The sequence below is a fragment of the Lepisma saccharinum genome, chromosome 8 (assembly GCF_977018435.1).
Source record: "Lepisma saccharinum chromosome 8, izLepSacc3.1, whole genome shotgun sequence".
Taxonomy (NCBI): domain Eukaryota; kingdom Metazoa; phylum Arthropoda; class Insecta; order Zygentoma; family Lepismatidae; genus Lepisma; species Lepisma saccharinum.
In genome coordinates this window covers 13611451-13629964 of record NC_139236.1, presented here as the reverse complement: position 1 = coordinate 13629964, position 18514 = coordinate 13611451, and the positions used below count along the sequence as shown (strand labels likewise).

Below are 18514 nucleotides of genomic sequence, written 5' to 3'. Positions count from 1 at the left end.
ACTCCGTTCCAATTTCAAGTTTGAACAGCTCAAAACACCCCCCCTACCATCATTCCTCTTACGATTGAGAAAGTCTTATCATGGTGTTTTTCCATATAAAAAAGAAAAATGAGATTGAATTTGCCATACACCAAAAATGAAGTGAACCGCAGTTTGCCTATGCTGAGACTTTTCATTTGTGTCATGCTAAGAAATGATTTTTTCACCTGCTGGGAGAAGGATGGGGATGACTTGTTTTCTCACATAGTGACTGGAGGCGAAACCTGGAATTGTATGTTACTGGTGAGTAGAAAGAACACAAACCATGCAATGGTGTCACTCCGGTTCAGTGAAACCGAAGAAATTCGAGCAAACACCATCATATCGCAAAATCATGGCAACAGTGTTTTGGGACCAAAATGGTGTAATCCTCGTGGAATTCCTACAATCAGGACGAACCATCACAGCAGATGTGTATTGCCAAACACTGTCTAATCTGCGACGTGCCGTCTAAAACTGGCATTCTGCCTGCCCACACACAGCTGACCATACTGTTGCGACAATTAAAAAATGGGAATGTTTTAATCACCCACCATATAGTCCCGATCTTGCCCCAAGTGATTACTTTCCGTTCCTTCATCTCAAAAAGTGGCTTACTTCACAACATTTCGATGATAGTGAAGTTCTCAGGACATCATTTCCCGACTGGCCGAGATCCCAGGCAGCAGATTTCTACGCAGAGGGTCTACGTAAACTTGTTCCATGGTACCGAAAATGCTTGGACCGTCATGGTGACTATGTAGAAAAATAGCCAGGGTATGCACTTGTATACCATCAAAATAAAAATTTTCTCGCTTGATTTTATTCTCTGTAATAACCAATCAGTCCCTTGCCCGTTGTATGTTTTTACGTTTGACCAAAGTATGGTTTTATGTTGGGCCAAATTACTGAAAACTAAAGAATGGATAGATTTGTGTTCTTATGTATACATAATTTTTTGCGAGGAAAAATGTAAACAATAATACAAGTTATTTATGAAAAAAAATACACAGCACTTTCTCAGTCACATGCTAACGTTGCTTTCAAGGTACCATACCTTCAAGTCCTAGCACAAAAGCCTTCTAGAGTTTACTTAATTTTCCATCTTGCATGGAGCTTAATCTGCACATAACATTGCTTAATCACCTTCACAATAATACCTGTAAGAATATTCTTGTTCTACTACATCTAAAGAGACAAACAATAAGCAATTCCCAACACATCTTTCATCCATGGTGGCTGACAAAGGACTGGTGAGTGACTGCAAGTTAAAAATAACTTCTACTTTCATGAAAAATATATTATATTTCCAGTATGTGCTGTGACTGAAATATTTCATAAGAAACACTGTTCCATGTCACTTATTTTACACTAGAATTATCAGCGTATTCCTAAAAGTTGTCTTAACATGAAAAAGTTGTTTTTAAAACTGATTTTGATTCACTTTTCCATGGTTGTGTAAACGGCCCAACGTAAGACCAATGTCAATTTGCCAACCTTTCCCATATAAAAACTAATGTTGGCCCAATGGTGGTGGTTACTTGGGATGACCTGGTTGAAATGACTTGTAGAATGACCCTAATATGATACATTGTACATATGGCCTTACCTTGCACTCTTGATCAGAAAGAAATATTGTGGGCAAATGGAAAATAAACACAATCTAATTTAAGAGATATCCATAGAGGTGTAGCCTTCACACCACATACGAAAAGTCATGCAAAAATCTCTACTAATAACGAGCTTAAACGTGTTATATGTTAACTGCATATTTATTTCTAGGTTTTATACCTAATAAAATACATTTCAGTTTTCGAATCCCCAAATAATCTTATGCGGTAGATGCGGCCATCTTACACAGAGCATAAGCTCCACCTACTTGCTTCAAGACTAAAACATTGAGTGATACCTAGACACTGCAGAGCTCTGGGATGTATCATTGTGTTTGTCTCTTCACCCATTTCATCAGTTTGTCACAATTAATCTAAGAGGTAGAACATGATATCAAATAACTGAAGTAGAAAGAAAGAACAATGATGTATAATGATTTTTGTTTTCACAATTTTTTCATGTAGTTATTTAGTGTTAGTTAATGTATCATCCTCATCTCTGTTATGAAACTTCATATTCTGGGCTCTCTGATCGTTTTATGCATCCACGTCAATCACCTGCTTTGCTTTTCTGATATGTTTGAACATTTGCAATGATGCACATCACGTTTTCACTTCATCAGGCAACAAGTTTGATCTGGTGTAAGGTTCTATCTTGTCCACTTATCCCATTTGGTACCACAGTGGTGAGGTTCTGTGAATTACATTCACTCAATTTAAAAAATAACAATAAAATCACATTAAGGGACTTTCAGTAATTTTAATAAACACGTGTACTGAGAGGATACAAGCTGGTGCAATAACTTTATTTTCAACAATTTATGTTTTATAATGAGAAACTTGCAACACAAAATAATACAAGATAATAAATAATGTTGCACTTACTGCTTATTTGCAGTATCTGCTTAACTGATTCAGCGAAGTCTCATCAATAGGTGTTGCTTGTGTCAGCTGTGAGCTCATTTCCATATCTATCCAGGTACATGAGGGCAACACCGTTGCTCCAGCCAAATCCTGTCTGCACTACATATTCACCTCCTCCACCAATGCCACCAAATACTGTTGCATCATACTGGAAAATTTAGAAATACAAGGATGTAAACCTTTGCATATTGTATCCCCATAAACAGCATATTTTATGTTGAACATGAATATAAAATATGAGTGTGATTGTCAAAACACGTTTTGGAGAGCACATTTTCAGAAGAAATGTATGTATGAGGAAATTATACCATTTGTGGTTAAAGGGCATTCACCTGTTCAACTGAGGGTCGTGTGTGGTCCCCAGATTTATGCTGTGCATGGGCAAGACTTGACAGAAGTGAAAGATCTGCACGCTGAGTGTGCCCATGCCGTAAGTGCTTGAGTCATGTTGGCAATCAGACACTTGCTACAATACTCTATTAAAACAAAAGAACGTTCAAAGCTGCTGAAGGCAAACTGCCGATCGGTGCTCGGGGTAGGCAAGTTTTAATCGAGTTTTGCGCGGTTTTAGTATGTGTATTTTACATCATCTTTTTAGCAAGTGTCTTTTCCTATACCTTTTGACCTAAATCCTCAACCAACACTTTCTCGACGAGGCACCATGTCAGGTGTCTGAAAACATCACTTCAACCTGAAGAAGGAGGTAGTATAACCTTTGAAACGTAGTTCGACAAATCTCATGCTCACCCACGTAAGTTACTGATTTTTAATCTTTTAACCTTTAGTTGATGTTCCTCATTACAGTTACATTGCTTAAAATGCATATATGTGTATCAAAACATCAAATAAATGAAAAAAAAATCTATCCACAACAAACCCATCAGATTGTATGTTCAAAATGTTTATACAGATTTAACTTATTGTAGTACATTGTGGGTGACACAGACACACATCAACAACATATTATCTTTTGCAAATAATAATGATTAACCACCTTGTTGGTTAAGCATGTTGAGCACTTGATGCATCATCTCACCACTAAAGGTTTTGGATTGAAGTTACAGAGTGAACAAGAGCATTCTTTTCAGGTTGTCATTTCTTCAATTTATTCTAAAGAAGGTGAATGCAATGCAGGTAGCACTGCTTGATTTTGATAAATGAATCATTTTGGTGTGTTCTGGTTTTTAATACTTATTCTGAATACAAATTTACATTTTTTTTTGGAGGTTTCCATTTCTTTGTAACAGAATGTTCAATATGTAAAGGTAAAGTTCACCATGACATGAAGGCACATTTAGGACATGTGGGTGGGTAGGGCCATTTTGGAAGTGATGTGACAAGCACCATGCTCCAGCATCCTTTACCCCCCAGGGTTTCACTCCCCTGCCCCCCCCCCCCCCAGGTACCCATTGTGGGTGGGTGAGCCCTGAAGCTGCTTTATACAGGAACAGAGCTGGAAAAATTCAGACACCCACGCAGAGAATCGAAGCTCGATCTTCCATGTAGCAGTCAGATGCCCTACCTACTAAACCATCATGGCGTATAATCAATATTTGACATTATTCCACACATTAGGTCAAGTATGCACAATTCCCTCGCAAGAGTTTTGAGCTACAGAGGCTATCTCTATTTATCTTGGTGTCAAATATTTCAAATAAAACCTTTTTAGATCCATGATGCTAATGTGTTTGTGTTTAAGTCAGTTTCATAGAATAGAATGAGGAAAAGAGCCAGAATAGGGTTAAATAAACGTAAGTAAGTAAAGAGACAATAAACATTTACGAAAGACAGAAAATAAAGGTTGATATTTTGTGGCCTAGCTGCATGTTCACAAATCAGGAAAACAGATTGTGTTGGTACTGCAGTGTAGCCAGAAAGAGGCGATAGGTAACAGGAATTGACGAGTAGGTACTTTGGCCAGTGTTTACTGCAAGGTTGGTGGTGGGTGAAGTTCAGGAGGGAAAGGATGATTACTGGGTGGCGAAGTTTATTCCGGGTGTTATAGTGGCATGAATGCCCGATATGTGGGAGGAGGTGTGTGGATAATAGTCGCACCGAAGCAGTTGTTAAAGAGTCAGAGTGTTGGGTTGAAGGGTGGTTATTGATTCAGAAGTTCAGGGGAGTAGAGGTTTCGCCAAGGTAGAAGTCACCACAGATTTTGCAGAAAAGGATGTATGTAAATTTGGACGAGATGCAGGTGCCCTTTGGGCGAAGGGTGAACTCCCCAGCAGTGGTGGAGATCTGGAAGGTAGGAGAGGTGATGAACTTGGCTTTATTGCATCTGTGAGCTGGGAGTGTGGGATTAAAGGGGTTGGCGTATTTCGGACCAAGATGTTCTTGAATCTGGGAGGGCGACAGAAGATTGCCCTGGGTCCTGAAATATATTCCTGGTGTCAGGATCACTGTGAAGGATGGGGAGGAGGAGTGAAGGGTGTATTTGATCTTCATGAGGTGAGTGTGGTTTTTATTTATTTATTTATTTCCATTCAACAGAGACAAGTCTCCAATTACAGAAGGTAGTATCAAAATGTTACATTTATTGGGTGATCATAAGTTTCATCCCTGGTGGGAGCTTTAAAATTTGAGTGTTGATCCAGCATTGTGAAGACAATTGTGGAATCATTTGAAAACAATATTAGCTTCCTCTGGTGTCGAAACGGCTGTTGCTCTGTGAAGATGAGTTGTATATTGATATTGGTATGTATTATGTCAATGCTTTTTAGTATTGATGAAAATTTCATATCTGCTCATCCCTAAAAGATATAAGTCAACCAAAAACAGAACATACCTTTTCGTACATTTGACCAGTCTCTGAGTAAGCTGCATAGTTGGACCTGACCCACTTCTCAGCCAATGAGAAAGCAAGATCCTCTGCCTCAGGCTCTCCTGTGTTGTGCAGCCCTGAAATCACAATATCCTGCAGAGGGGCCCATGCATTAGGGAAGTCCCACTGCTGGCCCGTGTTCCTCAAACTTGCTGGTATTCCCCCTGGGAAATCTATCGCTGAGCTATTCTTTAGGTAGGATACCACTCTCGAAACTACAACACTTTTCTTTGTAATGTCATAGGCACCTGCCCACAGAGGAGCCACATTCGTAGGGTAAAAGTATTTTCTCAGTTTATTGTTGATTGTGTCATAATCGAACCAGGTGCCCTCAGTTTCATCCCACAACACATTGGAAATTCCATTCAGGAAGTCTTTTGCGATGTTGCTGTATTCTTCTGCTGCTTGCTTCATTCCCAGCTCTTGCAAGAATTCTGACAGTATCTTAGCATTAAAGTACAAAAGGGAATTTAGTTCAACCGGAATTATGTGCCTGACCTTCAGATCTGTAAGGTTTCCTGCAATTAGAAAAATAAGTCAATGAGAAATTTAGTTTGAATGTGAAACCCCAATTAATAACATTAGTAACTGGTCAGTAAGATACGAGATGTGACCCAAGTATGTAGTTCTAAAATAAGTGACTCTTTCTCTTCTTTTCAGATTTGTCACCACAGCATGTACACTTATTTAAATTATTTCTTCAATTCTCAATCTTGATCTAGGTTTCATTAAGTTCTCCTCTTCTTCCCCCACCAATGTTGCTTTTCTTCGCAATCATTCTTCTGCTCACTTCCTATTTTCCTTTCCTTCTAGCTTTTTTACTGTGTCATTTTACTTACAGAAAGCAGGTTGCAATACATACTATATTCAGTTCTCAATTTGTTTTGGTGTTGTGCCATGTTCTTCATTTGTCTGTAGTTTTTGCAATTTAGCAGAGATGGGAAAGGTTAATTGATACTCAATCACTATCGGCTGGCATAGATATATCAGTTTATCAGTAAAATTATCAATATCAATCAAATATTATTTTATTAGTATTTTTTTATTGAATATTCATATGCCGTAGTTTTGTAAAGTTAATATCTAAAATATTGTTTCTTTTTCAAAGCAAAACCGAGTGCAATCACTTGGTTATGTACATTAATTAAGGAGTTTAATGAAATTTCCATATTCTTTAAGTAACATTTAATTGTATTTTGTCAGATTGGTAGAGAATCAGTTACCGGTAAATTTTATATTTCTATTTGTTGATATTGGCAGAAATTTCATGTAGGTCGATCTCCACAATTTACACCATTAAGTATTTGCTTGATGTACTTCATCTTTTACCTGCTAAAATTATTTTTACTTTTATTATTTCTTCAAATATTGTTTACGTTAATCCTTCATGCCTGAGGATACATTCTACCATGCATTCGCTGTAGACAATTGACTTTTACATGTTTTGCTTGGTCATGAATGCCTCTGAGTTGTAACGATCCCATTAACTTTCAATTGGATCATTAAAACACAGACATGTCCTTGTCTCTTTCCTGCACTTTCCACCATTTGTTGTTACACTGACACTCCTAAGGTCAGTGGCGTAAATAACACATCTGCAACCCCCACCATGCAGGGAGGGAGGGGGCACGAGCTTCAGGGGTGCATTAAGAATGATAGATTAAGAAAGACTGGTAGTTCACAATATTTTCTTTTCAGCGTTAAAATATATTTTCAACCAAACATATATTTTTATGCACCTACAAATGCAAACATAAAATATTAATCACTAGAAAAGTAAAAAGTGAATTACCAGATTAGAACCTTCATTAGCTGAATATTTCAACCTCCAATTATTATATGCTAGCACTAAACCAGACAGAAAATAGAGAGATTTTGGCTATGCTACTCCTCTATTTTAGATCCTGTTTATTGTGTTTATTAGTTGTTTGCCAATAGATTCGATTAACACTTTAATGATGTATGGTGTAAAGGTAAAATGAATGATTGGATAGGTTTAAGTAAAAAATCAAAGGTCACGAAATGTGCTGAATTAACTTGAATGCATGTATGGCATATAGTGCCTGGAAAAATCATAAAGATATTTAAACAATGTTACAACATGGTCTGGATACGTGGCGGAAAATCAATAAAAAAAATTTAGATGTAATAATAACATTATTCACCTGTAGTTTGGCTTTCAGGGGACAAGGACATCATAGACTTCTTAAAACTCATGTATTTTCATATATAATTTTTTACAGTTTGTCTGTTAACTTTTCTTACCAGTTTTTACATTGATTCAAATTACATGTAAGTATTTTCATATTTGTGTATACCTGATATAAGTGCAGACGTGAATAAAATATTTTAGAAAGGAAAGCTTTTAAAAACACAAGATAGAAACAAGTTGTGGGGGGGGGGGGGGCATGTCAGTTGCGCTACAGCACAAGGTGCATTTATAACTTCATTGTTCTTATATTGCTCCATTTTCATATTTGTTTGTCTGGAGGTTTCTGTTTTGTTACATACTATAATGATAAAATCAAAATATAAATTAATGTGGTTTCAGTAACCTATTATCAAACAAAATTCTACATGTACAATCTGCAGTATCATGGTACTTGTACAGTCACGGATACTTCTGGGTTGTAATGGAATCATTACAACTCAGAAGTGTCCATGATTGTACAACACATTTCAAACATCAACTTCAAGCACACCGTTCTTTTTTACATTCATGGCCACCAGAGAGGCAAGAAAATTCTAAATGATCCAAAATTTTCTTCCACATGATAACGTAAAGTAGTTAATTTTGTTATTTGTTACATCACATAACTACTCATTTTAGAAAATACATGAGTTATAGTTACATTTACAGTTACTCAAAAATAATCATTACATGTAACTGTGTTACAGTAACTTGTTACTTCCAAAGATTTGTATTATCTTCACAGAACATAGAGTAGTCCATAAACATCAATTTAAAACAAAGACAGATAGGGAAACATGAATTAACTTCCCTGTACTTCAGATAGAAAAGGACAGAAACTTTTTAGAATATGTTACCAACATGATAGCCTTCTTGGGGTCGGGTCTCCCTGATGGCGCAGTAGTAGCGTCATTGCCTTGCAATCAAGAGGTCCCGGGTTCGATACTGCATAGTGAACCACATAGTGGTTCGGATTCCACTTTAAACTGTAGGTCCAGTCCTGATTAGCCTTACTGTGCACAAAGTGGACATTAAAAACATAAACTCAAACCTTCTTGGGGTCAACTTAATTTTTTAAAATGTAATGGTAGTCATGTGACAAAAATTGACTACATTTTTTACAAGAAATACACTGTTATGCTTACTTTCAAGGTAACATTAACCTTTATGGTGCTAGAATTCTGAACATTTTTATGGTTATGCAAATGTGAATGACATTTCAAATACATGATATAGGAAAGGCAGAAAACTTTTAAGGCTATGTTACCAACATGGTGCCAATCCTGAAATCTGCCATCTTGGGGTCAACTTCATTTTTAAATGGAGTGGAATGTGACATATCAAACTGGACTAGAATTGCACTATAACTACGATTGCATGCTTAACAACATGCCTGCTTGTATCCCAAATGACTTTTCATTAAATGTATAACATTAACCCAAGAAAAGTTAATGCAAAGTCATTCTGGTCATGTTGTGTTATTGCAAAAGATGTTAATGAAGGTCAATCAGACAGACTATAAAGTTAATTTAAAACTTTTGGGAAGTGGGTGCAGTTAAGCTCTTTATCTGGGGCTCAAGCAGGATAAAGGTTCAGGTTCAAATTAAGCGTGCCTTTGAGTTTGTTGTGAAATGCTAGCTGATTTTGATATATTGTATGGTCACCTTTCCATTTTAAAAGAAATGAAGTTGTTCCCAAGACAACTTCATTTGAACTGCAAGATGGCCACTATGATGGCAACATACAGAAGATTGTTCAGGATATATCCAAATGACTTTGTGATGCCACTACCATCTGTGGGATTGAGTTGGGATGACGGTGCAGCTGTTGTTATGAGACATGTATTGCAGCTTGCAAGTGCCAGAGTTTTGTGCATGTAGCTGTCAAATGGTGCCAAAAGTGAAGCATTATTTTGAAGGGTCGTGGCCCTTTCCCATGCACTTTTCTTGAATGACCGAATAGTAAAACGGTGTCGAGAGAATGGTTTGATGGTTGGGAAAACCAGTGTGAAAGAGAAAGTGTTGCACATAACAGGAGCCCCCTTGTAAACCTTCAGCCACAAAAGACACCCATAAGAGGACATCAGTCAGTAGTCCATTATGACCCCCATCTTCCATACAGACATACCTCATTTTTACAAAGAGGACACTCAACAGGTGCACATTCATATGGACAAGGCCTCAAGCCATACTATCCGAACATCGGTCCGTTTTATGAGGAGATAGAGCGGGAAACAAGGATCCATGTTATCCCATTTCAGGACATTCCGGTGAAAAGGTCTGATGCAAGTCCTGTGGATTTCTGTGCATTCAGACTCTTGAAACGACATCTGAGACATTGCCATCCACACACTCTCCCCAGTCTTCGGAAAGCCTGCAGAAAGGAATGGGATAGGATTCCTATGCTCGTTTTCCATCGTAGTTGGTTACAATGGAAACTCCCATGTAGGGTAATAGTGTTCTGTGGTGGCACCATGGTATTTCATTAGGTCAGTACACCTTGAAAGTCATTCAGATATATCCCTAACAACCTCCTGTATCCTAACAAGTTCCACTCCCTTTTCCTATTTCGTATATCTCTACATTTGATGTGATTTCCTAACAAATTTATTTTAGAAAGAAGTTTCCAAACTTATGGACCACCCTGAATAATTATGTTTCTCTTGTGTATTGAACTAAAAACTATTTTTCTTCCCCACTTACCCTCATTCTGCCCATTTTTTATGAACCACTTGGAAGTGTAATCAAGGCCAGATTCTGCTCCTGTTTTCAGCTGCTGGTAGAAATCCTCCCGCTCCACATCACTCTCGAAAACTTGTCCATTTAGAAAATCCTCCCTGGGAAAGAGTGTGAAAGCAAACAATTATTCTGAAACTTCATCTTCTGTGTGTCTTATAAAAACAACATCTCCTTCTTTCCTGCTTGCATCTCTTGACAAAATTTCGACCAGCTAGTGTTGCCTGCTAAGGACATATGCCCCTAAAATGGCACTTTTTCACTTAACCGATATAACTGCCACATGACCCACATTCGTCAAAAATGACGCATTAGCATCAGTCATCAGACATCTAATTATGACTCTGGTAATTTCTTACGCATGTTTCTCACCCAAAAGTGATATTGTGGAAAAACATTAACCCTAGCTTCTGCAATTGATTAATTTATAGAATTTCCTATATGTAGTGAACTGATAATGTTATCAAAAAGCATCTGAAATGATGAGGCTTTATATTGCAGAAAACACTATGTAAATATATTTTTCTGTTTTCATATAAAATACATCAAAATTTCGATTCTTTGATTTTTTAAATAGTCTGTAGAATGACTGTGTACTGCAGTGGAGTTTCTCACAGACTAATCATACGACAGTGGTGTCACTTGTAATATGCTGTATCCTACACTGTATTTTATTATACAGGGTAATTCAAAATGAATGGTGCAAATTTACACAGTTATTATGAAATTACTGTTTATGATAGAAAATCAGACAAGGTATCAATATAAAGAAGTTTTACTCACACGACTCGCATTATAAAGATTCAACATGGGAACCACATGTAATGCGGAAAAGGTCCAAATGATAACACTGTTCTGCAAAATTAAACTTTTTGTCGCTCCCATTAACCAAAATAGGTGATTCTTATAGATTTCGAGCTCCTGAGTTCGAATCCGCAACCTGTTTTTCTCCAGGACGTACCTGTTTTGAGGGAGAAAGTGGGGCGGGTTTCAATGACCACGCATAGGTGCTATTCTCCCCCCATATAAATTTGCCCGCTATCATCAGAATTTCAATATAAAACAAGCAGATACAACTACATAAAGAGTAAAAGTTCAACATTTACATGTCAATTGGTGTTCCTACTCCTCTTGTAATTTGTACAGGGTGTCTCGCGTGTCGCATTCCAACAGAAGTCTGCCAACATATTCACACTCCATTTCCCACTGTTGCGCCTCTTCATGGTAGCTATTTGTGGATGAAACCTTTCACTGTGTTCGTCGGATACCTCCCCCAAGCTGTACTCTTGAGGGAAGAAGTCCAAGTGACAATGCAGGAAATGTAACTTGAGGGACATATTACATCCCATGGTACGAAATGAAGTAATTAACCTGCCCACAATGTCTTTGTAATTAGGTGACTTATGATTCCCGAGAAAATTACTGCACACGTCTTAAAAGGCCTCCCAAGCCTCACGTTCCACATCACTCAGAATAGAAGGAAATGTAGAATCGTTCAAAACGTCTCTGATTTGAGGCCCTGTAAAAACTCCTTCTTTCACCTTGGCCTCGCTAAGTTTTGGGAACAGTTTTCTGAGGTGAGTAAATACTTCACCATCCCGCTTCAGGGCCTTGACAAATACCTTCATTAGACCTAATTTTATATGGAGAGGTGGTAAGAATACTTTCTCCGAATCCACAAGAGGTTCATTAGCCACGTTCATCTCTCCTGGGACCAGTTGGTTCCTTGGTGGCCATTTTGTGATGGTGTACTGCTCTTTGGCTCGACTGTCCCAATGACACAAGAAACAGCAGTGTTTGGTGTAACCTCCTTGTAAACTGGTGAGGATGGCAATAACCTTAAGGTCAGCACATACACACCACTTAAACTGTTCGTAATTTAATTTCTGTAGTAGGTTCCGCATGTTCTCGTATGTTTCTTTCATATGCACAGCATGAGCAACAGGGATGGCAGGATATTGATTGCCATTGTGTAGTAACATTGCCTTCAGGCTAGTCTGTGACGAATCTACGAACAGTCTATATTATTCAGTGATGTAGTCAAATTTCAGTTGTTCCATAAGCGACGGAATGTCATTGCAATACACCAAATCACCATTCTTTGTAAAATTAGGAACTAGGCTCACCTCTCTTTTTCTGTACATCGATATATTCACATCTCGGTCAAGTATATTCCATTGTTGAAGTCGTGATGCAAGCAACAGGGCCTTGGTCTTCGGAAGGTTTAAGTCTCTGATCAGAACATTCAGTTCTTCCTGACTTATCACATGTGGTTCCTTAGTGTCAGACACTGGGGCGTAATTGGGATCTGAATGCGTACTCGAAGATTGTGCAACATCCTGACAAGCCGCAGGTTCTTCATCGGATGAAACACTGCTCAGTGTGTATGAGTCTGGTGGTACGGGTACAGGCAGAACAACATCATGTGGGACAGGTCTCCTCGTGGAATCCAAGTCAGGATACTGTATTTTATGCTTCGTGCCTTTTGAGAAACCTGTAATATTGGTCAGGCAGAAGTAACAATCTGCAACATGATCCCGGGGCTCGTGCCAAACCATAGGTACGGCAAACGGCATCGATTTATGTGTACCTTTCAACCATCCTTTTAGAGTACGCTCACACGAGTTACAACATTGTTTGGGAGCCCAGTTGCAATCCTGGTCGCCAACTTTACACCCGAAGTACAGGTGGTACACTGTCTTTAGGAACGGTGACAATGGCCTACTTTGTCCCTTGAAGACCACTTCCCCACATATGTAGCAGAATGAATCTACAGAATGTTTGCAAGTTCGTGGCATGTTGGTTTAACACAAATGTCAATATTTCACGCAGAAATATATTTCCTTAAAGGCGGTCAGGGGCGTGATGCTGATCACATCACCCCCACTCACGACCGGATCAAGAAAGTGTGGGGCGTTACCCCCACACCCCCTATACGCCTTCATGGCGTGGTGCTAAGCACAGGGGAACACTTTACCTTTTATACACAGACACAGAGTAACGCGAATCTCTTAGACCACGATCACCACGGAAGTAAAATATGTGCTTCACGAGACAACGAGGTGGATGTCTTGGTGCCTTTTTCCAGCCACATCCGGTTTGTCGTCTAGATAAGAGGGTGCCAACGAATGACCGCAAGTTGATTACAAATCCTTTTACCTTGAAGGAAGCCAAGGTGACAGTGTAGGAAGAGTGTAACGAAAATAATACGTTGAACTCCAGTGTACACAAATAAGCCTGTCACACATAGTTAAAAAATTTTAAGATACCATTCACTTTAGAGCCAGTGACATCGTGAAAATATTTCTTCCAGCAGTAATGTTAAAATGCAAATTATTCACATTTTTGTTTTGACATTTATTTAGAATTCTCAAAAAAATGTGTGTTGTGGGCGAATTCACTGTTTTTTGGGGTGGGTGGGGTGTATTTGGTACTTTTTCCTATTTCGGGGCTGGGGGTTGTGGGGCCAGGGGAAAGAATGTTCCTAGGATATAGTAACAATTCTTGGATTGAGATAAAAATACACAACTATGCATTCCAAGCATAAAAAACACATATTTCATTAAAAAAGTACAATTTTTCGGTAAATTTTTATGGAAAATGCCCCCTAAAAAAAACCTTACGTGCTGGAACTTTTTCAATGCGATATTCGTAATCAGCGACCCGAAATCTATAAGGTACACCCTTTCGTCCTCATCGGAGGATTTTCATGCCGATCAGTGTAATCATGTACTTGCTATGCACGAGACAGCAAGTCGATGTCGACAGTTTCAAAGGCATTTAACAATTTACAGTTGTAATTTTGGCAAATCTTTCGGAAGGGTGAATCATATGCATGACTACTGAAATGCATGCAGAAATGTCTTTGCACCATTGTGATTGAATCAGTTCTCGATAGCTCCAACACACAATATGCCTTCTACTGGTCATTAGCCATTTTGCAACACTGGCGATCCTGGTGGAGCATCGGCTAAGCATAATAAGTCTGCTAAGTGGGAATAAAACTTCCAGAGTTTTTCTTTTTTTATATTGATGCCTTGTCTGATTTTCTGTCATAATAGTAATGTCATAATAACTGGGTAAAGTTGCACCATACATTTTGAATTGCCCTGTATAATATCTAATTTAATAGTATAAATAGAAATAAAACATAATGCATTATATATTGCTACTAGACAAGATTACAAAAATGTATAAGAACACAGGAATTCTATAAATAAAGCTATTATGAAAACATTTTCATCCAAATATGGCACAAATAAATAAATTGCATGGTAATAAACTTGCCACCAAAAGTCCTGGGTTCATATTCCTACTAGTTCATGGATTCTCATGTTCGTTTCTCATCTAATAATCATTTTCATTGTATAATGAACCTAAAGGAGCAAAAAATAACTTTGAAAAATATATAAACATTTTACCTATTGAATTTAGAGTTTGGTGAATTTTGGGTGGGTCCAAGCCTCTTGTAACCCAATAATTTTCGGTATTCATCAGTTACGATTCAGTACTTTATTCTCTAACAATAGCCAAGAAAGGGTAAAGAAGTGGTGCCTTACCTGTAGGATTCTGGTCGTGGCCCAGAAGACAGCCCGTTGTACCGTGCAAGAGTATAATTGACGCCATCCTTTACGACTGTCACAAGATAGTTTTGCATCCAATACTGAAATTCTGTTTCCAGAATGTCTACGTGGTCTCTGAGGAACTGCATGTCATTGGTGGAATCTACATATGCTTTCATGGTATGCAACAGTGTAGGAAACTGAGACCTTTCAAGATAGTAGATGCGGCCTCCATTTGGAATAAGCCCGTATGCCTCAACAATGTGAAAAAAGTTTTCGAGCATTCCTTTCGCCGTCTCAAACAGTTCAGAAATCAAAAGACCACGAATAATCCAGTAGGAATCCCAGTAATAGAATTCCCTGAACCTTCCTCCTGGAACAATGAACTTATTTGGTACATAGAGAATGGAGTACAGCTGTGGGTTAACATCCACATCGTCAATAATTTTGCGACTCAGATTCTTCCAGTAGTTGTGCAATTCAGTCCCCCACTGCTTGAATGCTGGATCAGATACATTGTCTAGAAATTCTGGATCAGGACTCCAGTCAGAAAGTTCAGCAGTTTCCAGTTCGGTTCCTGGAAGCCCAAAGTTTTCTTCCACAAAGGAGAGCAGCTGTTCCCTGGTTGCATTGTGGCTGGTCTCGTTCATTAGGTTCTGGAATCTCTGGAGAACATCTTCAGGTTGGTAATTGAGTTTCCTATCCACAAATGTCTTCGAGTCATTGAATAAATGGGCCAACTGGATTGTGTGCAGCAAGTCTCCATGGCAGAATATTAGGCTGAAAATATACATATTTGTTAATATCCTGTTAATAGAATTGTACGCTACTGCTCATGCAAAAGTTGTAAACTAATTCATTAAAGATTTTTATTTTCAATTTTTGATCCTTGCATTGCATAAAAACAAAATGCCGACCTTCGTGGTGGAGTGATTAGCACAACATGCTATTACACCCAGCATTCTGGGTTAAAATCCCGTTATTTGTGTGGGTATTCATTGTGAATGTTTCTTCAGTTTCATCATATCATCTTGGGAACACATAGTGGTTCAGATCCCACTTTAAACTAGGTTCAGTCCCAATTAGTCTTATTGTGCATAAAGTGAACTTAAAACACCAAATCAACCAACCAAACAATCATCATATCATCACTCATCCTCATTTACGTAATTAATTCAAAGTTGCAGAAAAGCGAAATAAAATAAATCAATCAATCATTCATAAAACAAGATGAATGAACACTTTGTATGGAATTACCTTTGCATTAGATGGTACGCACAATATCTACAACGTGTTACTTGTAGATTACAGTATTTTATGCGTAGATTTGCTTTAGTGGCCAGATTCCCACAACCTAATTCCAGTGGGAAACTCGGGGTTTATCACTAAGCAGCAGGTGTGAATGTTCTTGTAGAACGCAAGCACCTGCTTTGACATAACAGAGCAACTAGGATAGCACTGCTAAGAACTTTCTATGGAATATGGTAAATACGGCGAGTCCCTGTGGCAGAGAGGCTAACATAGTTCACTAGGGCTGTACAAAGCTAGGTGCCTTTTTGGAAATAATTTTGAGATGAAATTGTCTCGAGTTGTAAATGTTTATCTCGTTTCATCTGAGTTTCTAAAAACCTGTCTCGCTCTCGAAGGGCAAGAACCCAAAATATGTCAACACATTATCGCAAACTTTTTTAAAATGATATTTTGCTTGACGCCTCGTTTCGATGCTACGTGCGCCTGAAAGCGATAGTTTATCCTGTATCACTGACGTATGCAGATGGAACTGAATGGCGCTACAGCAGTAGCGACTGCTGCCTATTCTTATAATCACACGTGCACACCCAAATCCTTGTGCAATGCAATTAATTATTATGTTTATTCATTGAATGCCATTCCTTCAAAACGTCAAATGTTCCCGGGCCACATCACCTTCCACTTACTTCCTAATGCCAGCATTTCTATTCGAGTTTCTCGCACGTCGAATGAGGTTCGCATGAGCAAAATTGCAAAGTGAACAACTACCTGGCGCTGTTTTTTAACGGCGACTAGAGAAAGCAGAAAGGCTGTTATGGCTTGGATCAGTGGACTTTCGGTCTCGCTTCGTACAGAGAATTGAGATATAGTATCTACAGGCATGCGCTGACTTCCCTCTTTGTCATGTAGTGTTGCAATCTTTCATTCCTTACCGTGTGATGGAGCCGAGAGTAAGCCACATATCATTGCAAATTGAGGATTTTTGTTTAGAAAGGGAAATCTCTATAATATCTCTCTCACACACTGTACCGAGCATAGCATAGAAATCAGAACGACAAAACGACGGAAAGGAAGGCGAGTTGGAAACAGCTCATAACAAAACCGGAGTTGTAAACGAAAAAGTTACATTTAATAGTGCAGTCACTTTAGACGATTTTTTTTAAAAATAAAGGAACTAATTCATATTGAAAATGGCGGAGAATGAAACTTTTCACGAAATAAGGGAACTATAATTCACAACATGCTGAAATTTGGTGCATAGCTTCCTTATAAGTTTAATAATAACATATCAAAAGTCCCCGGCGATCTGCCACTATGTCCGCCATATTTAAAAATGGCATGCAAATTCGAGTTTTCACTAAATAAAGAACTAATTGACAACAATTAACAACTAATTGACAACACCAAGCTATTGTCAATTAGTTCTTTATTTAGTGAAAACTCGAATTTGCATGCCATTTTTAAATATGGCGGAGTTAGTGGCAGATCGCCGGGGACTTTTGATATGGTATTATTAAACTTATAAGGAAGCTATGCACCAAATTTCAGTATGTTATGATTTCTAGTTCCCTTATTTCGTGTAAACTTTTATTGTCCGCCATTTTTCAATATGGCGGACTTAGCATACGGTTGATCGCCGGGGACTTTTTGATATGGTTGTTATTAATGCTATTAAGACGCTACATACCAAATTTTTGACTGCACTATAAAGAAAGAATGAATGATCTCGTATTTGCCGACAATTTCCGGTGGATCTGCGAGGGAAGAAAAATTGTAAACAAGAACAAAGAAACTCTGCTCAAAAAACAGACGCTTTATATTTTGCAGTCAACGCCAGAAAAAGAGCAGAGAGAGATTATTGCTCAGTCTGTTTTTGAGAGTGGGATCACAGGTTGGAAATAACTTAGACCCTTTGATATACACCACATTCTGCAGGTGGAAAATTTTACATCAAACTTCCTTCTTGGCTAAAAAAATAACACTCCTTTTAAGAAAAAAATGCAGTTAATCAAGCAATATCTCGCAGAAAGAACGCTGTATTAGGGATGGCCAAACGGATCCGGATCCAAAAGTTACGGATCTGGATCCGGATCCGAAAATTACGGATCTGGGTCCCGAAAGTTTCGGATCCGGATCCGAGAGTTTCGTATCTCAATCCCATTATAATATTACCACACCTTAAAAGGTATTATGATCTTCGATTACAAAGAAACTTTCATTAGTTAGTCCTACAATAATTTTTTTCAAGTGTTGTTCCTAAAATACTTTGCTACGCATCGGCCTAACACACTCGTGCATAAAAATAATCTTACTTGTTTAACATAAAATGTCAGAGCAGAGGTGATTTTGTAAATGCCATTGAAACGAATATGTATTCATTCGAATGTATTGGAAATGGA

General features: G+C 38.2%; 1 protein-coding gene across 1 annotated transcript in view; it reads right to left on the bottom strand.

The window, feature by feature from the left end:
• Nucleotides 1-2414: 2414 nt before the first annotated feature.
• LOC145991371 (trehalase-like) overlaps nt 2415-18514 on the bottom strand; it is a 27746-nt gene continuing 11646 nt past the window's right edge. Inside the window, exons 2-5 of the mRNA XM_083127364.1 lie at nt 14862-15644; nt 10270-10403; nt 5341-5894; nt 2415-2700 (exon numbers count right to left, since the gene is read on the bottom strand). Of these exons, the coding sequence (XP_082983490.1) occupies nt 2557-2700; nt 5341-5894; nt 10270-10403; nt 14862-15644 (1615 nt within the window). The 3' untranslated portion in view covers nt 2415-2556. The remainder of the gene's footprint in view (nt 2701-5340; nt 5895-10269; nt 10404-14861; nt 15645-18514) is intronic.